Genomic DNA, 17,873 nt, shown 5'->3' with positions numbered 1-17,873 from the left:
TATGAGACCATATCAAACATCCCGGTGATTTTCAAAACTTCCCTTAAGTCATTTGCCACTAACTATTTAAGCTGGGTCCGCAATCTGGCTGTTGTCCTCCTCTCTGATCTCACTGTTGTCCCTGTCGTCCATTGTTTTTTATCAATGGTGACCTCTCCTAGCCCTTTATTTTCCTAAGGCAAGAAGACATTTCTATGGAAAGATAACCAGCACCTTCTTAGAGCTCCCCTGAGGTTTGTAATCCAGCACTCCTCCGTTTAGATGTTTCTCCTTCCACGGAGAGAAGCAGCGGCTGGCCATGGTAATGGTTTTATTTGTATTTTTTTTTTTTTTTTTTTTGCAGTTGCATCAAATGCTAACATAGCATTTCTTTGGAGGCGGATCAGCAGAAGCCTGACGCATGTGCATTAATCCCAGCTCCCCCTTCCGCTTTACCCCTTAGATTTACCCTAAGTCCGTTTTCCTGACTACAGACAGAGATTTAAGCAATCACAGAAGTAACCTGTGGGCCAGGGCTCTGCATAGACAGTCTGGAGAAGCAGGTGAAGCAATGATTTCACCTCGTCCCCTCTAGTTACTTCTCTTTGTAACAAACCTGCATCAGAGCATCACCGTTACCCCCCGCCCATACCTTACATCACCCAACCCACTGCTGCTAACGAAACAGAACTGGAGTTTATAAAGCATTCCTTTGCCCCTTGTTGAGAAAACACGAGGAGAGAATGATCGCGTGGGCATCGCACTGTCTCGAACGAGTGGCACATGTGAATCTATCGAGGATTATATGTACACAAATATGTTCCACTTCTGCACAGAGATTAACCTGAGTTCTGAAATGCTTGTATGCACTTAATTGAATCAGAATGATAAAGCTATGAGCTAGAAACATACCGGACAAACCTAGTAAATCAAGAACAATCTCTCTGGGAGCCGGTGGTGGATAAAAAGGTGGGCTCGCCAACTCCCAAGTATTCTGTTGCTTTATTTTGTCATAGTTTCCCTCCATATCTTGAAGGAGACTCCAGGTGGCTAGACAGGTTCGGGCAAAGTCTTGTCTTCTGCGTTACTGTACTGGTTCAGCTTTCCCACATCTCCAAAATGGAAGCACCTCGAATGGCCGGTCCCACCCCACCCTCCTTGCCTCGGTGCCTTCCTCTCCGAGCTCTTCCTGGAGTGGCAGCGGGCTGTACAAGGACGTCTCAGCTAAAGCTCTCGCGGATCGCCAGGCTTCCGGCAAGGCCCCCGCCCCCTACTACTTGAAGTATTTGAGCCCCGCCACCAGGAAGAACTTCTCCAGGAAGAGCTCTGAGTCCAGCACGGCGATGTGGGCGGCGCGGCCAATCAGGGCGTTGGCAGTGTTGGGCAAGGCGTGGAACACGTTGTGTCGGATCAAAGTGCAGTCCTTGGCCTCAACCAGAGGGCGCAGAAGGTTATTGATCATCTCCGCGTACACGGGCCCTGGGAGGAGGGGAGAAGGAGGTGAAGTCGGGGCAGAACCGGCCAGCGGGATCTGGAGAAAAACACTGGGCCTGCTGGGTCCCCATCCCAGGAGGGGGGACATCCCAGTGCCCAAAGGCGCTGTCGATTTCACGAATTTACTTGGGCTTTTTACATCAGAAAGCCAGGGGAGGGGGGCGCCTGGGTGGCTCAGTCAGTTCAGCATCTGACTGCAGCTCAGGTCATGATCTCACGGTTTGTGAGTTCGAGACCCACTTCTCTCTCTCTCTCTCTCTCTCTCTCTCTCTCTCTCTCTCTCTGTCTCTGCCCCTCACTAACTTTTGCCCTCTCTCTTTCAGAAAAAACAAAATCCATATAAAAAAACAATCAATCAGAAAGTTGGTTAAAAAAAACATTACATGTGGCTTACCCGTATGTCTGTCTTTGAGGGCAGTTTTGCACATCTCGATCCGGGCTGAATGAAATGGCACGTAGCGATCTTGGGGAGAAGCTACCAGCACGACATTTTTAAAATACTGCAGACCTGAAGGAGCCGGGAGGGTGCCTTTCACCAGGCGGCTCCCCCTGCCCTCCTGGTTCGCACACACTCTGTGAACTTGCCCCGGGAGAGGGGAAGAGGGAAGAGCAGCTGGCTGTGGCACTGATGTCCCATTAGCCACAGATGCTGAAGGGACGCACGGAGAGAGCTGCTCTCAAGGGGGGGAAGGGGAGCTGCAGGCAGGTGACAAGGGAACCTCTCTGGGCAGCGGCACTGAGTGCATAAGGAAGAAAGCCAGTGTTGACTCCACCTTCTCAACGGGGACAGCCCCAACCTGCGGGGCTCATCCCATCACCCGAAGGAGGAAGACGGCCTCTGAACGCGCCTCCTTGCCTGCAGCCGGTCTCCGGTGCTGGGACAGGGGGGCCGAACAGCACAGCGCGTCCCTTCGTCCTCAGACCCCAGCACGGGCCAGCAGACACTGCCCCCCAGGCCCTCAGCCCAGTGCCCCTCCAGCAAGGTGGGACCTCTCATCCCAGGTCACATCCCAAGACCACCTGCTGGGAGCCAGCCTACCTCAGTGGCTGGCGGATACAGGGCAGGACCGTAAGGACCAGCCGCGTGCCCCATCTCAGGACAGCTCTGCAGGGTCAGCCCAGCTCCCGAGCTCTCTGTGCCGACCACACCGTCGTCCAGCTTCCCCTCTGCCCTCCTTGCCCCCTGGGGCTGGGGGGAGTCTGGAAGGCTCGGCGTGGCACAGACACACGGTGGACGGGACTTGCCCGGGGACCCACACCAGGCGGCAGCTACGCCGGACTCACATTCAGACAGGTGCAGACACGTCAGCAGGGGCAGCGTTCACAGGACCACAGGGAGGGGGACATGGGACCGAGGCTGCGCCAGGCTGGCCTGCCCGGCAGGACTGAGCAGGCCACCCGGTCACCTCTCTGCTCCCTCCCTGGACACACAGACCACTGCTGCTCTCTGCTCATTCCCACAGCACGGACGGGGACTTCAACACCTCTGTGCGTCTCCTAGTCCACTGGGGGCGAAGGTGTGACTTCAGCCCTGCCTGGGACAGACTCCTGTCTCCCCCTGCACCGCCCACCCGAACGGACAGTGCTTATGTGCCCTTTCTGTGGGGGGTCCCGACCTGGGAAGGAGTAGACCCAGGGCTTGTGACTGGGGCACAGATGGCTTGGCAGGAAGTAGCAGCCACAGCTTCTGTGTGCCGAGAGGACCCCTACGCACACCTCGGCTGGTCTTTGGTGCCCTTCCTCGGGGGCAGCTGAGTTTGTGAGTCACTGTCGGGCTCCCTGTGAGCTGAAGACGCTGTGTGTGCTGGGCCTCCTCACTACACCCTTCCCTGAGCATGCTGACGCCGTGGTGAAGTGATCTGGGGTCTCACGGCTGGACCCCCAGCTCCCACTCGTGACCACAGCCACGTGCTGTGGAGGAAGGCCCTCACCTGTTTTCTGGCTGAGTTGGTAGAGGAAACATTTGCGTAGATCAGCATTATCCCTGAAGGTCAGCTGCAGAAGGGACCCGGATTTCTTTAATTTCTGCATGAGCCACAAGCCTAGAAAGACAAAAACGCAAGAAAAGAAAAACGAAAGAAAGAACATAAAGAGAGCAAATAATAATAATTGGGGAGGGGTTAACGTGAAACTGTGGTTTTTAGTGAATTTTAAAATAAGAGGGAAGTAGGCACTTTGGCAATTCTTGGGAATTTGGCAATTCTTCCCAATTCTTGGGAAGTTGGGGTAAATTTTTCTCAGGTACCCGTGGCGGGGTTATAAAATCAAATGATACGGCGATTGGCATTAAGAGTCCTGACACTTCCATACCCTTCGGCCCATTTGACCTCCTCCCATAAATCTAGCCAAAGGAAATAATCCCAAACACAGAGCTGTAGGTAGGAATGGTCCTTACAGATCCACATAGCACACAAACTGAAAGCAGGCTTCCATGTCAGAGTCTATCCCTGACCTTGGTTATGGGGGCACCAACGCTGATGAGGACTATGACACCACCACGACAAAAGTGAGTTTCATACAAATGCAAGGGAATGAATACAATGCGGTTCTTTTTGGAACATTGCAAGATTATAATTGTGAAAAAAGTGAAATGTGGTTTAAATCACTTGTTTCTACCCAAAGATGGCTGCCCCGGTTTGTGAGGACAGAGAGAACGGCCAAGGAGCCGTCTTCCATTTGTCATGATCATTTCCAGTAATGCCCTTAAAATAACGGAAAGGCAGACAACCGATCTGCCCCATCGGTGAGGAAGGTCAGCAGCCCAGTCTGCCCTGAGGGTCAGGCAAGGTCAGGGGAGCAGTGGCAGGAGGCTGGGAGCTGGGCAGGGCGCAAAGAACCTCAGGGTGGCCCAAGGTGCCACCTAATGGATTGGGGCGATTGGGGACCACTGAAGTCTTTGTCAGGAGCGTGATTTAATAAACTAGCTGCTAAGCGAGACCCGATGCCTTCCTTGGGCTCCAACAGTCACCGGCCCCTGGGGAGCATCCGTGCGATCTGCTGGGCAGTCCACCCCCATCACATCCCTCGGGGCCCTTCATCATCAGGCTTTTGCTGAGAGCACCACTGTCATCTTCTGCCCCTCTCGGTCACCCGGCGTTTCTGTTGTTTGCTGATTACACCATGCTTCTATGCTATTACACGCACTATTTCTTCTGCACCAGAAAACGTGTCCCACCGTTCACTACCTTGGAAAGTCTGCTCACTATCCAAGATTCATTGAACCTTGCTTCCTTACCCTCCGTGGTGTCCCCAACCTGACAGGACAGAGGAAATTGTGGGAGCCTCAAAGCTGCGGGCTGTGCCAGTGAGAAGAAGAGAATCCGGCTACGGGTGATGCGTGTGTGTGTTAGCAAGCTTCTTCTTTCCTTCTGCTTAATCCTCAACAATTCTCACACGCGCATGCGCACACACACACACACACCACTGCACACAAAGAGAGATGATACACATGTTTACAGACATGCAAAGGTACACAACATACACAGTCACATCATAAACGTATCCATGTCTCAAATGCATCCATACAGACACACAAACAGACACACATACACAGCCCCATTTTAAAAAGTAAGGATGGGGCACCTGGGTGGCTCAGTCGGCTAAGTGTCCGACTTCGGCTCAGGTCATGATCTCACAGCTTGTGAGTTCGAGCCCCGTGTCGCACTCTGTGCTGACAGCTCAGAGCCTGGAGTCTGCTCTGGATTCTGTGTCCCCCTCTCTCTCTGCCTCTCCACCGTTCACGTGCACTTTCTTTCTCTTTCTCCCTCTCTCAAAAATAAATAAACATTAAAAAAAAAAAAAAAGGAAGGAAACTGAGTAGCAGAGAGATGAAAATGTCTTGTCCAGAGTCGTCATGCTGAAGGCTGAAAGAAGGTGCCACCTGTGAGGCAGGAAGTGGGGCCTCCCTGGGCCCTCAATCTGCCTGCTTCTTGGTTTTGGACTTGCAGCCTCCAGACTGTGAGGCATACCCTTCTGTCGTTTACGAGCCACCTGGTCTGTGAGGATGTGTCACCACAGCCCGAACAGCCCCAGGCCCCCTGCCCCCTCCACACTTCTGTGCCTCAGTCTCTTCCAGCCACGACCCAGGGGCATCACGCTTCTGTTCACAGATGAGATCCTGGGGCGCATCTAGTCTGAGCTCACTCGACTCACAAACGAGAGGCCCTCTCTCCGAGGCCAAAGCCTTTGCTCGGCATCCCGTGCCTGAAGAGGCTCTGAAGCCACCAGATTCCACCGAGGAGAACATCTGCTTCTGTTTTCATCTTCCCACTGCTCCGAATGGATAGCGGGGGGCGGGGGTGACGGGGCTTGGGCGAGTCTTACCTGTACTAACCAGCGTGCTGTTGTTGTACAGGGTCCCCAGGTGAGGCCCGGACAGCGACAGGAATGTGTGCAGTTTGTTGAGGTAATACCGGAACCGGGGCCGCGTTAGGACCGACCGGATGATGATGTTGCCAAGGGAGTGGCCAATGAAGCTGTTAGGACAGAAACGGCGCGTGAGCGCGGCCTCAGGAGGCCAGCGGCTGGGCGGGCGGCACCACGGGGTCCGCCTCCCTCCCCCACCCCGATTCGGGGGAACGGGCAAAGAGAATGAGGGCTGCTACCCCATCCTCGCTGGGTTTCCAGATTCTGGCCACAGTTCGCCTGAGATGGAGGCCTTGGGAGCGAGGCCGCTGTTGCCCAGTGTGGCCGGAAGTGCGGGCGTGTGGCCCGGCTCTCCGTTATTGCAGCATCCCTGTGTGCCCTCTGTGTCTCCTCCCCAGCCACCCGGGGGTGCTTTCTGAAATACACACCGGGCACTGAACCATCCTGCTCGTTCACAGGACGAAACCCCATTTCCTTGGCCCGGCCTATGAGGCCCTTCACGACCTGACTTCCGACGGCCTCTGCAATGTACTCATTTCTCACTGTCATTTCACACTTGTTGAGTCGCCCGCTGTCGGCTCATGCCGTCTGAGACCCTCCTACATGCTCGGCTCCAGTCACACATCTGTGGACCCAACACACCGTCATCATCCAATCGGAGGGCCGGTCGATCGAAACCCTAGCACACGAAAGGTATGCAGCGCCCCACCTCTGCTCATGGTGAGCGTAAAACAGGCCACATAAGGAAATGAACAGGAGTCTACGAGATGGCTTTCCCTCGCTGGTGGCCTGTGACTTTCACCTCATCTCTACAGGCCTCTGACTCCTCATGGTGAGATACAGAAGGGACACTTTGTCTCTGAGGCCTCAGCGGGCTAATGCCCGTGGAAGGACACCCCACCGTGTCCGAAATGGCAAACGCACAAAGACACAAGCCATTTACTGCCACTTGAATCGCGAAACATTTCAGCCAAGCTAACTGCCACAGTGGAAGGAGGGAACAAGCACAGACGGAAACCTCTCACCAGGCAGTGACGTGTTCCGCTAGGTGCCACAGGACGCCGGGGCTGGTCCCGCCTGGCGGGTGGGGAACCAGAGGCTCCGAGATTTGGGAAGCTTGCAAGAGTCTGCATGGCCCAGTCGGTACTCGGACATGTGAGTGTTAGAAGAATAACGGTTCAAACCGAGGGATTTTTGTTGGAGCCCAGTCCCTTCCTACTGAGCTACCCAACGTTCCTCCTCCCCCACTCGCTTCCGCTCTGGGAGTCGTCTACCCCAGTAAGTCACAAGTTAGCCTGTCACGGTGGCGGACAGAAGGCAGTACGCTGAAGCTGTATGCAGCCAACATCCAGGAAGGCCACCCCTCTTCCCCCGGCATTAACTCCCTGTGGCTTCCTTTTACCTAATTCGGGATATGGAGAGGTTGTACAGCTGGATGTGCTGAATGATCTCATCCAACAAGCGATCTGTCATGGTATCAAAGTCTGCAAATGTGTCCACCTGGAAGAGGAGAGAGGGGACGGCTGTCGGGCGGGGTCTTCCCTGGGGCACGGCGGCACGTTCTGGGAACTGTGCTGGGATCACAGGGGGCAGGGGGTTCAGCGCCAAGGAAAGGGGCTCACAGCCCGGGGCTCTAAGGAGGACACTCGGGACGCTGGAGAACCCTCAGTCAGGAGGGTGGCTGGAAACGAACGGGAGAAGCAGGATGGACAGACCAGGCAGCTCCTACCGCCACGTCACGTGCCAGGCACTGCACGTGCCCGCTGACTGCTGGCCCCACCGCACCTCGAGGAGACGGGCTCCGAGGGTGAGCCCCGTGCCACCAGGACTCGCACCCAAGCCTGCCTGGCCTCAAAACCCTGCCCTCTCCCCAGCTCAGCCTCGAGACCGCACTCCCAGGCCATGTCCAGGGAAGGATCCAAAGCCATCAGTGACTCCACACGGATTGTCAGAGGACACGGGCATCAAAGGAAGAGGAGAAACGTCATCTGTGTCTTTGAAAACCTTCAAGGGAGGGCATGGGGAAGACAGGCTAGGTTGGTTTATATAACTTCAAAGGTGAACTTTCGGAAACAGATGGGAACTCTGGGGAGGGAGATCCAGGGCCAACATGAAAACCATTTCTCACTAGTGGCACTGTCGGCCAGTGTCATGGGCTCCCTGCACCTGCACGGGGCACCAGCTCCAGAGGTGAACAACAATAGGTCTTATGAGTATTCACCAGGGTGGGGAAGAAGAGGAGTGGAGAGAAGGCCTTTGGCTCACTGTCACCTGCCATTCAATGGTCCTTGAGGCTCTGGAGGGATGAAACGCTCTGGTCAATGTCTCAGTGTCACAGAGGGGGACAGAACCACGTCTGCAGGCCAGCTCTCCTGCTTACAGGACCTGCGCCCGGGACTGTTCTTCCCCAGTGCAAACCTGTCTCCTCCAAGTCCTGAAGGCGGACCATGCAGCCTGCTCCTTAGCCGCAGTGTAAGGATTCGGTAAACTATTCGCATCACAGTTAAGACAGAGGCCGTTATGTTTGAGACCCCCCCAGCCTTCCAGGCCCTGTTTCCTCAGCTGTGTACTGTTAACTTAACAGGGGTTATTGAATACATGGTAGCAATTACAAGGGCGGAGCAGACTTTGATGAGAAATGTTCTGGAGGACAGAGTAGGTTTAAAAACTGATAGCAACTAGGGTGCTTTCATTTGCTTATTTTTTAAGCTTTTTTTTTTAACTTTATTTTGAGAGAGACAGAGAGAAGGGGAGGGGCAGGGAGAGAGGGAGAGAAAGAATCCCAAGCAGGCTCCGCACTGTCAGTGCAGAGCCCAACACGGGGCTCGAACTCACGAACCGTGAGATCATGGCCTGAGACGAAATCAAGAGTCGGAGGCTTAACCGACTGAGCCGCCCGAGCACCCCTGACCAGGGTGCTTTTAAAGGGATGTACTGGAAATCCACTTGCTCATGACGTTTACAACTTTCAAGAAATAATGACAACAGGTCACGGAATATAATCATTCCTGAGTGACCACCCCCCACCCCCGACACACACACCAATTCATGACTTCTGTTAGATCCAGTCCAATGGTCCCCAGGGTACCCTGGTTAAAACCCTCTGCCATGAGGGCTGCATCACAGGGGCTGAATTACGCCTGTGACAGCCCCCTTCACCCGGTAGAGACGCAGGGACACTCCCATCATTTATGCTCTGTGGGTGACAGCTCAGAGGCCAAAGGCCCCAGGCACCTGACGGACATCTTTTCACTCCGTACTATTTCTGCACCCTCCAAAAGGAAACAATGACTCATTTCTTCCCAGCCCATCTTGAATGCTGACCAGTGCTCTCTGGCAGGCCCCCCTTCTAGCTGAGCGTCCTTGAACAACCAGGGTGACTTTAGGGGTTTCATATAGGACATCATTGAGGGATTCTTTTAGCTCTGATGTGGGTTTTTTTGTTTTGTTTTGTTTTTATTTTTTATTGTTTTGGTCATACCTGATTCTTCTCGGACATTAGGAAGTCCAGCTTTCCTTCCGGAAGTCCCAGCTCTATGAAAGTCTTCACCAGGCGGAGGTCTGCACTGTTCCCTAAAAACGAGAGACACCCCCACCCCAGACTCACGGTTACTCATATCAAAACTGACACACAAGGGATTCAGCTCCCCCTCTTCTCCGATCCCCCCAGGTCCCATTTGTTCAGGAAGCAGATAATAAAAACAGCTAAAACAAGTCCAACCTAGAGGTCCTGTGCTTCCCCCCACCCCCCCAACACAAGGTCACGGCCTTTCTAGTAGTCCTACCTCAGGGGAATTACTGCCTGATCCATGACCGTGTGACTCATGAACATTCCACACACAGAACAATCACAGATACACTCACTCCTCCTCCTCTACAGACACTTCTGTTCACGGCAAGGGGTGCCACTTTCTGGCTGACGGGACACGATATGACATCTACATGTCCCTCCTTCAAGTTCCTGCTTAACACAAAGTCTAGTTCTGCCACTTACAGCCAGCAAGTCCCCCAGACCGGCCAGTGGGGGCATAGTTCTATCTGCAACAAAATGACAATCGTCCTTGGGAACAGGAGTCATGCAAGTGCCAGCTTCATGGACTCCGTCTGGTCCCCAGTGACCACCGGGACAGAGGAATGACAGCTTAGGAATCTGGGGCATCTTGTAGCACCCGACGTAAAAATCACGTGGAGAATGCATCTAATAGAACAGACTAAGCTTCGTATTCAAGTACTCTTAGGCGTACATTTCAGGCAGACTATGGCGCTCAACTCCATCTTAATGGATATTTGACCTATTCCTCCAACGGGTCCCTGCAGAGTCGAAAGCTAGAAGCTGGTCGGTGGATAGATAGGTGACCTATTTTACCATATAACCAGAGTTTCAAAGTAGTTTGTAAACCATCAGTGATAGATCTGAGCCTAATGAGCCACCCAGGCGTCCCTCTTCCTATTCATTTCTGACAATACAATTAGGCCCTTTGGTCCCGTCATTGTTCTTATTTAAAGCTACCTACTGACATTCCAGGACATGGCCTTCACAGAGAAGAGTAGCAAGTGTTTGTATTCAGCATGAGGAGTCTAAGTAAGGGACGATAATGTCCCCTCTCCTTCAACCGCTGAGAGAGAGAGAACTCGCTGTAGCTCAAAACATTCTCAGAAAATATGATCGGACAAGGTGTTACACTGAGGGTGTTTACGAGCCTAGAAATCTTGGGCTTTGGGGAACATCACGAAGAGTTGTATGAATACTCATAACTCTTACCAACTTCTTCGGTTCTCTGTTGATATAAACATATCCTGGGAAGTGGAATTTGAACAAGTGGGTCCTGTACAACCCTGTAGAGTCTGGACCTATGTACCAGGAGCTGAAGAAGTGACCTTCAAAAGAAACCCGCGTGTGGGGCCCCTGGGTGGCCCAGCTGGTTGAGCGTCCGGCTCTGGATTTCAGCTCAGGTCATGATCTCAGGGTTGTGGAACTGAACCCCGTGTAGGACACTGCACTGGGTGTGGAGCCTACTTGAGGTTCTCTCCACCCCCCCCTCTCTCTCTCTCTCCCTCCCCGCCCCTTCCCTGCCCCCACTCTCTCTCTCTCCTTCTAAAAAGCAAAACTAAAAAAATAAAATAAAATAAAAAAACCTGTGTGTGATATCACTTGTCTTTCTGAAGATCTTCTGCCCAGTAGATAAGCCTGTACTTGTACTTGTCAGCACAAGGTTTCTGACATAGTTCAAAGATTGGTGAAGCTTCTCTGCTCCTTCTCCAACAGGCATGGTGGGAAAAAAAAAAACAAAACAAAACAAATAACAAAAGCCTCTGGCCTGACAAGCTTCCTCATTTTAAGGAAGAGATTGAGGGTCTTTCTTATTTTAATTCACTATCAGATAAGAGGGGCACGCGGGGCACGTGCCACCTGATGCTGAGCTGACCGTCACGTGGTGCTGACAAGCGAGAGAGTCACTGTGTCTGCGGCCCTTCTGATCGGAAGTCCCACTTGAAATCAAGTCCGTCTTCAGTAGCTTCTTACCTTATGAGACAGACGCGTGAGTCTCAAGCACCGTCTTCTGACGGTGGGGCCGCTCCAGTAAGATTATCTTCGTTTCACTGTGATTACTTTTAGCATTACTCTCCTGGGTGGCAAGTGATTCCAGGATTTTATTTGTGGTAGTCATCTGACGTTTCTTTTTATAAAATAAATACATTCCAAAAACACGCCAAGTGCAGTATGAAGTTTGGAGTCATAGTACAAGGTACCTGGGTGGAGTAAAACTGGGGAAGGGTATGTGAACGGCTGGGATTTGGGAAGTGCTGAAGTCAGCGCTGAGCGGGGACAGCTCACTGGAGGGAGAGCCGTGGGTGACCAGACACAGTGGTGTGGGATGCACACATCCCTGGGAAAGGCAGGGAGTTGATGCAACCGCAGGAGGGAGAGGGCAGGAGGTGATGGCGGGGAGGGTAGGAACATACAGGGCTTTTCATGCTAGGAGCTTTCTGAGACAGGAGTTTTATCTTCTAGCAGCTACAAAGAAGAGTTTTCAGTAATGGACTGGCATGACCAGATCCTTTTTAAATTCCTATTTATTTATTTTGAGAGAGAGAGCACAAGCAGAGGAGGGGCAGAGAGAAAGACAGGGGCGGGGGGCAGAGAGAGAATCCCAAGCAGGACCCATGCTGTCAGTGCAGAGCCAGATGCAGGGCTCGAGCCCACGGACCATGAGATCACGACTTGAGCCTAAATCAAGAGTTGGACGCTTAACCAACTGAGCCACTCAGGTGCCCCTTGACAAGATCTTTGTAAAAGATAACTTAAACGGCGATGGGGACCGACGTTTGGACAGGGGAAGAGATGAACTTGTTGGCATAACGCAGAACAAAACCATGGGCTCTGGAGCCTGACAGTTCCACTGGGTTTTCACCTTGGCTCAACCACATTAACTGTGGGAACTTACACACGTCACTTAGCTTCCCCCTGACTCAGTTTCCCCAGTGATAATGGGACAATAACAACACCTACTCTGCAGGGCTGTTGTGATGATCAATGGCATTCATATGTGTCAAGTATCTAGAAGGACGTCTGGCCCCTGATGAGTCGATACGATAAACCAATGCTACTGCTGCCTCTCCGCCCTTCATCTTCCTCCTCTTCCTCCCTCCTCCCCCCTCCACCTCCTCTCCCTCTTTCTCTTCCTCCCCCTCCTCCCCTTCCCCCTCTTCTTCCTCCTTCTCCACTTCCTCCTCCTTCTCCTCCTCCTCCTCTAAAATCTATTGTTCACCACTGGATTATTGGACACTTCACCAAATAGACCCGTTAGACCGAGTGTCCTGGTACCCAAGGCATATGGCCAGACAATAAAACGCATTAGCCCCCAGGTTGAAAATTAAGAGTATAAAGAAGAGTGTGTCCTTGAAGGACAGCACACCACCACTCCCTAATAAATTGTCAGCAGAAGACTGTGACCACAGGTTTTGCCACTCGTCACCTATGTCGCCTCAGGGAAGTCCTTTCTCTTGCCTGACACTAGTTATGCACTGGAGTCCATACAAAGAGGATGTCCAATCATGTTCCACATTCCAGCTTTCAGATTAATTATGATGTAAACTTGAGCTTGAGGAGAACTCAGACACCCGTACCCCTAGTTGATCTGATCGCTTTCTTCAGCCAGTTAGGGAGAAGCTGAAATTCACGAGGGGAGGCAGGAGCAAGTTCTTGCCTTTGGTCCAGGCTGAGCTGGTAAGTTCTGTTATCTTATAGCACAGCGCCTTTGGACTGACCTCAGAAACCCTAAAGAGACCTGACACTGGGGACTAGGTCATTTAGGGGGCAGGGTAGGGAGGAGCCTTTCCCCCCTCCCTTCTCTCTTCCCTTGGACCGCATTGGCTAATCTCACGAAGTTAAGAACTTTTTAAGATCAGGAACCATGTTGGGTCTCTGCAATCCCAGAATTTGGTACAGTGCCTTGTGTTGCCCCATAAGTGAGAAATGAATAAAAGTAGGCAACAACATAGCTTGGGCCACTAACCTGAGCCCCTCGAAATGAATCCACTGAATTTCTCCCCTCCTTCTATTGACTCATGGGTCTCATTAATCCACACATTCTAACTACTCATGCATCCCATTAATATTTCATTCCATCCATCCATCCATCCATCCATCCATCCATTTGTTCTTTTATTTTTGTTCATTAGTTCCATTCATTATTCATTTCTTCCTTCCTTCATTCCATTAATTATTCCATTACTGCATTATTGCACTTTTTTATGTATTTCATTTACTTAAAAGATTTTTGTGTCAGAGATCTCATCTTTGGGCACAAGGCCATGTCATTTCCCTAGACCAACATGCCACCACTCCATGGTTGCTGGTGACACAGTTGAACAAGTACCTGACTCAAATTAACTCATAAATATCATAAATGGTTTATAGCACAGAATTCTGCGGAGGAAACCTTTTTGGGACTCACCATCTAGGCCATGGACACAGACTACCAGGTGAATCCCATCTTCCAAATTTTCTTCCTCTTCCTCTGGTGGGAAATACGGTATATCAGAAGCTAGTACAGATAAGTCACTGTACAGAAATCCAGCAATCTTCAGTTCTTTTTTAAATTTTTCTTTGGCCTGATAAAAACTGGAGAATACACTAATTAATCAGAAGCCACGCTGTGTGTGCCGTGTTGAGCAGGAGATGAGTTGAGCTGGGGAGTGGAAATGATGCACATGTACAAAGAAGTGTCTGTGAGCAGCAAAGGCAGGATATGAGGCCCCGGGAGATGCTGGTAAGGGAAGCTTTTTCCTCCACAAGGAGCCAGGAAAGCGTCCCGGGAAAAGCGTTACTGGCTTGGTTTCTGCAGATTTCTATGTGGTTTCTGCATGGAATGGGACTTTTAAGATTCTGTTCAGCTCTAGGGATCCATGCGATCCTTGAAAAGATCTCCCCAGAGGGAAAGTTTCCCAAAGTGGCCCACAAGGCTACCAGGGCTTGGACTCCACCTGCTTCTCAGCAGCATCTCCCAGCCTCCGAAGGGAACACACTGCTCATGGTTCCCTGCGTGAATTAAGTTCGCTTACTCCTATGCCTTTGTGCATTCGGGCCTGTCTGAGATGTCTTCCCACCGGGTTTGCCTGATTCTTGGACAAGGTGGTGGTTAAGAGCACAGACTTGGGAGTCTGACTGCTAAGGTCAGAATCTCAGCTTTGACATTTACTAGCTGTGGGCCACCCACGTAACCTCTCTGCATTTCCTTTCCTCATTTGTAAAAGGAGAAGACACGATTATCTAACTCATAAAACTATTCTGTATGTTAAGCGATATACGCAAAATGCTTAGAACAGTCCTCCAGACTGATTCAATAGTAAAAAACAGTGACCTATTACCAGACTTATCACTATCATCATCATCACCGTCATCACCACCACCATCATCACCATGTGTCTCGTATTTGCTCTGTAGTCGTGTCTAAAGTTTCCCCTAGCCACCGTCTCTATGCACACTCACTACCCAGATTGGGTCCTTCTCCTGGCTCAGCTGTGCACATACGGGAACCATCCCATCTACCCAGCTGCCCTCTCTCACTTCTCTCGTGTTTCTGTCTCCCTGTTAGGCTGGAAGTACGGTGCCAGCCAGGACAACCCAACCAGGCTTGGGGCACTACTTCTTCTCTATTTGCTAAACTGACAACAGGAGCGTAATAGGTACTTAATGTTCTTTATAAGTAAGGGATCCAAAGTTTACCTGCTTGAGCAATCTCTTTCGTGGATACCGTGAATAGGTAACTCTCCATCATTTTGTAGGAGAGTAATCAAATGATTCCACGATATACTTAATCAAATGTATAGTTCATAGATGAGGGATCACTATGAATACAAACCCAATGAGAGGATGCAGGGATGGATTTTGGCATTGCAAAAGGGATGATAAATGTAGGAATTGTACAAGGGGGCTTAGGAGGTAAATCCGATGAAATTTCCCCAAAGCCTCTTGAGGAACTGCCCTCTCTATGTGCAAAGATAGAGGTAGGGTGACAGTCGTAAGAGAATTGTTTCTCATAATAAAAACTAAGAATAAAACCTTAAATGCCCATCTCTAAAGGAGTTTGTTAATAAATCGAGCTATACCTAGACAATATTGTTTAAACGTTAAAATAAGAATGCAAAAATAAATCTGTAAATATAGAAAAGTCCCCAATATATTAAAGTTGAAAAAAACCCTTAGAGAGTTTGTATAGAACTATCCAATTTTGGCAAAAGAAGAATATATAGGGATGTACGTAGAAAAAAAGTGTAGAGAACTTACGCAGTGGCTGTATTTGAGAGATGGGCTTACTGAGCGTGTTGACTTGCACTGTCCTGTATCTCGGACTTGTATGATAGAAGCATATTAAGTTATCTAAGTCGGGAACTAACTCCTGTCTCGACGGATGCATGGAATTGAGAAATATGTGGGCAAACCCAAATCTGTGCTGGGGTGGGTAAGCCGTCAGCAAGCTCACCTGAACATCCTCTCACTGACTTCTTCCTCCAACTTGCTGGAATGAGTGGAAACGACTCCAAAGGAACCCAAAGGTTGGTGAGTGATGGGCAATGGGGTCTGTTTGGAAGCGAATCCGGCCCTGGCAGGGGTCTCCTTGGGCACAGACGAGAAAGGGAGACACGTGGCAGTGCAAGACACGGACAGGTTGACGACCTCCACGGCTTTCAGGCTGTCCAGGGTGAAGGTCTCTGCCGGGGGCAGGTGGGACACCATAACGGAAGTGCCTGCCCTTGGCTCTTGGTCTCCTAAGACCTGGGAGTGAACGGAGTGGGTCACGGTGGGGCACGCAGTGCCCGCTTCACGCCCAGCCTCCAGGACAGCATTGGCTCCCTTGCTGAACTCTGCATCATCCATGATACAAGGTGAGCTGCTCTGCTTGCCTGCTGAGCCCAGGTCGACGGCGTCAGCAACTGCGGTATAGTTCAACGCAGGCACCGTACGGTGGGCAACAGTCTCATCATCTGAGATGCTGCTGTGGAAACGAGCTCCTTTCTCCAGTTTCAAGTCCTCAGGCATGCCCTTTGGGGTCTCCTTTAGTACTCTAGGGAAAGATCCATTCCCAGGGTTTTCAAGGGCTATGATACGCGGTATTTTTAAATGAAGAACTTTGGTTTCCACACCTGGAGGGTTCTCCGTCCTGCCATCAAGACAGCAAGGTCCTTGAGGCTCAGACTGACTCTCTTTACCTTTGGGGATGTCTATGTAACCGGGGCCCTGCTGGTTGTCGGCACCTGAAACCACCTGTGCCCCAGCGTCCCGCGTCCTGGATCCCGGGGAGTCTATGGTCTCGACGGGCACAGTGCAACTTTCAGCAAGAGGCCCACTTTGCTGCATGGCGTCTGTGTCTCCAGCAGACTCTTCCGGGCTACTGATCTGGGGTGCAGATACGGACTTGGTCAACTTGGTGAGGGCCAACTCCCGTTCCTCCTCCTCAAAAGGCAAAGAGCTAATGGAGGTGAGGGATGCCTGGATCCCGCTCGGCAAACTCGTGTTGCTCTCCGTGTGTCCGCCCTCCAAGGAGTTCCTGTGCAGGCCGTGTCTTCGAAGCAGATGGTGCAAGGCTTCCCGGTCGCTGGGTAACTCCGGGGCCCTGCTTCGCGCCTCGGACCAAGCGACAGAGCTCGGCTCACTCTCAATGCCTGAATCGGAGACGACGGAAGAAGATCTCTTGATGACCCCAGAGAGCACCGACACTTCCTCCTGCTCCTCTGAGGGAGGGTCCTTTGGGGAAGCCCTAACATCCAAGGGATCCCTCAAAGCAGAGTTCAGTGGATCGCAGGGCTCAGAGGGGATGAGCTTCAGGCTTAGCAGCACCACCTTGCCGTCTCGGTCTGCAACCTTTCCTAGAGGACTTAACTCACGGAGTGTTGCTTTCTCTGAAGAGATGGCATGTGGACCACTTGTACCTGATACCTCCTTGCCCGGCACAGTTCTGGCGGGTTCATAGTTATCTCGGGAGTGCCCACTCTCGTGCTGAGCACTAACGACCACCGTGGGTTCAGGGCCGCACGGGTCCTTATTGCTAGATTTCACATCAATGTAGGTGAGTACCGGGGGCTGGCCATCCTCTGGACCTGGCCTCCTTCTGGGCAGGTCCTCATCTGCCAGGGGACGTGTTCCAACATCGGCCCTCGGGCCAGCCCAACATTCATCTTCAGGCAAACCTGCCTTGTTCTGGACCTCACCGATTGTCAGATACACCTGAGATTCGGAGCACACATCCGCGTGTTTTGGTGTAGCTGCACTGTCATCTGCCTCTGAACACCTCAGAACTTCCTCGTCAGAGTCCATCTGGGGTGGTTTCATGGCGGGCAAGACAAGGTCTTCCCTGAAAGGTGATTTTCTATTTACAACAGGGCTCTCTTCTCTGTCTTTCAGATTCATTATTGCGGGACTTGTTTGAACATCAAAATTAGGGGAAACACTCAAACTGTGCCCTACAAAAAGAAAAAAGAAAGAAGAATGTTTGTCGTTTATGAATCTATGTCCACAGATTATCCAGAAGCCT

At 51.5% G+C, this 17,873-nt stretch overlaps 1 protein-coding gene across 5 annotated transcripts in view; it reads right to left on the bottom strand.

Annotated features, from left to right (window-relative positions):
• Window positions 1-962: 962 nt before the first annotated feature.
• The window catches only part of FAM135B (family with sequence similarity 135 member B), a 282,778-nt gene continuing 265,867 nt past the window's right edge, over window positions 963-17,873 (bottom strand). For 3 of the 5 annotated variants that reach the window (XM_086695627.1, XM_086695628.1, XM_086695630.1), the window contains exons 13-20: window positions 15,825-17,802; window positions 13,797-13,963; window positions 9,320-9,411; window positions 7,241-7,338; window positions 5,797-5,948; window positions 3,405-3,515; window positions 1,868-1,981; window positions 963-1,458 (exon numbers count right to left, since the gene is read on the bottom strand). In XM_086695627.1, coding sequence (XP_086551753.1) covers window positions 1,253-1,458; window positions 1,868-1,981; window positions 3,405-3,515; window positions 5,797-5,948; window positions 7,241-7,338; window positions 9,320-9,411; window positions 13,797-13,963; window positions 15,825-17,802 — 2,918 coding nt within the window. In that variant the 3' untranslated portion in view covers window positions 963-1,252. The remainder of the gene's footprint in view (window positions 1,459-1,867; window positions 1,982-3,404; window positions 3,516-5,796; window positions 5,949-7,240; window positions 7,339-9,319; window positions 9,412-13,796; window positions 13,964-15,824; window positions 17,803-17,873) is intronic. The other 2 variants (XM_086695629.1, XM_086695631.1) reach the window with 2 other exon arrangements.

The sequence above is a fragment of the Puma concolor genome, chromosome F2 (genome assembly GCF_028749965.1).
Source record: "Puma concolor isolate L17-30 chromosome F2, mPumCon1.1.hap2, whole genome shotgun sequence".
Lineage (NCBI taxonomy): Eukaryota > Metazoa > Chordata > Mammalia > Carnivora > Felidae > Puma > Puma concolor.
This window is presented reverse-complemented; position numbering and strand designations above follow the sequence as displayed.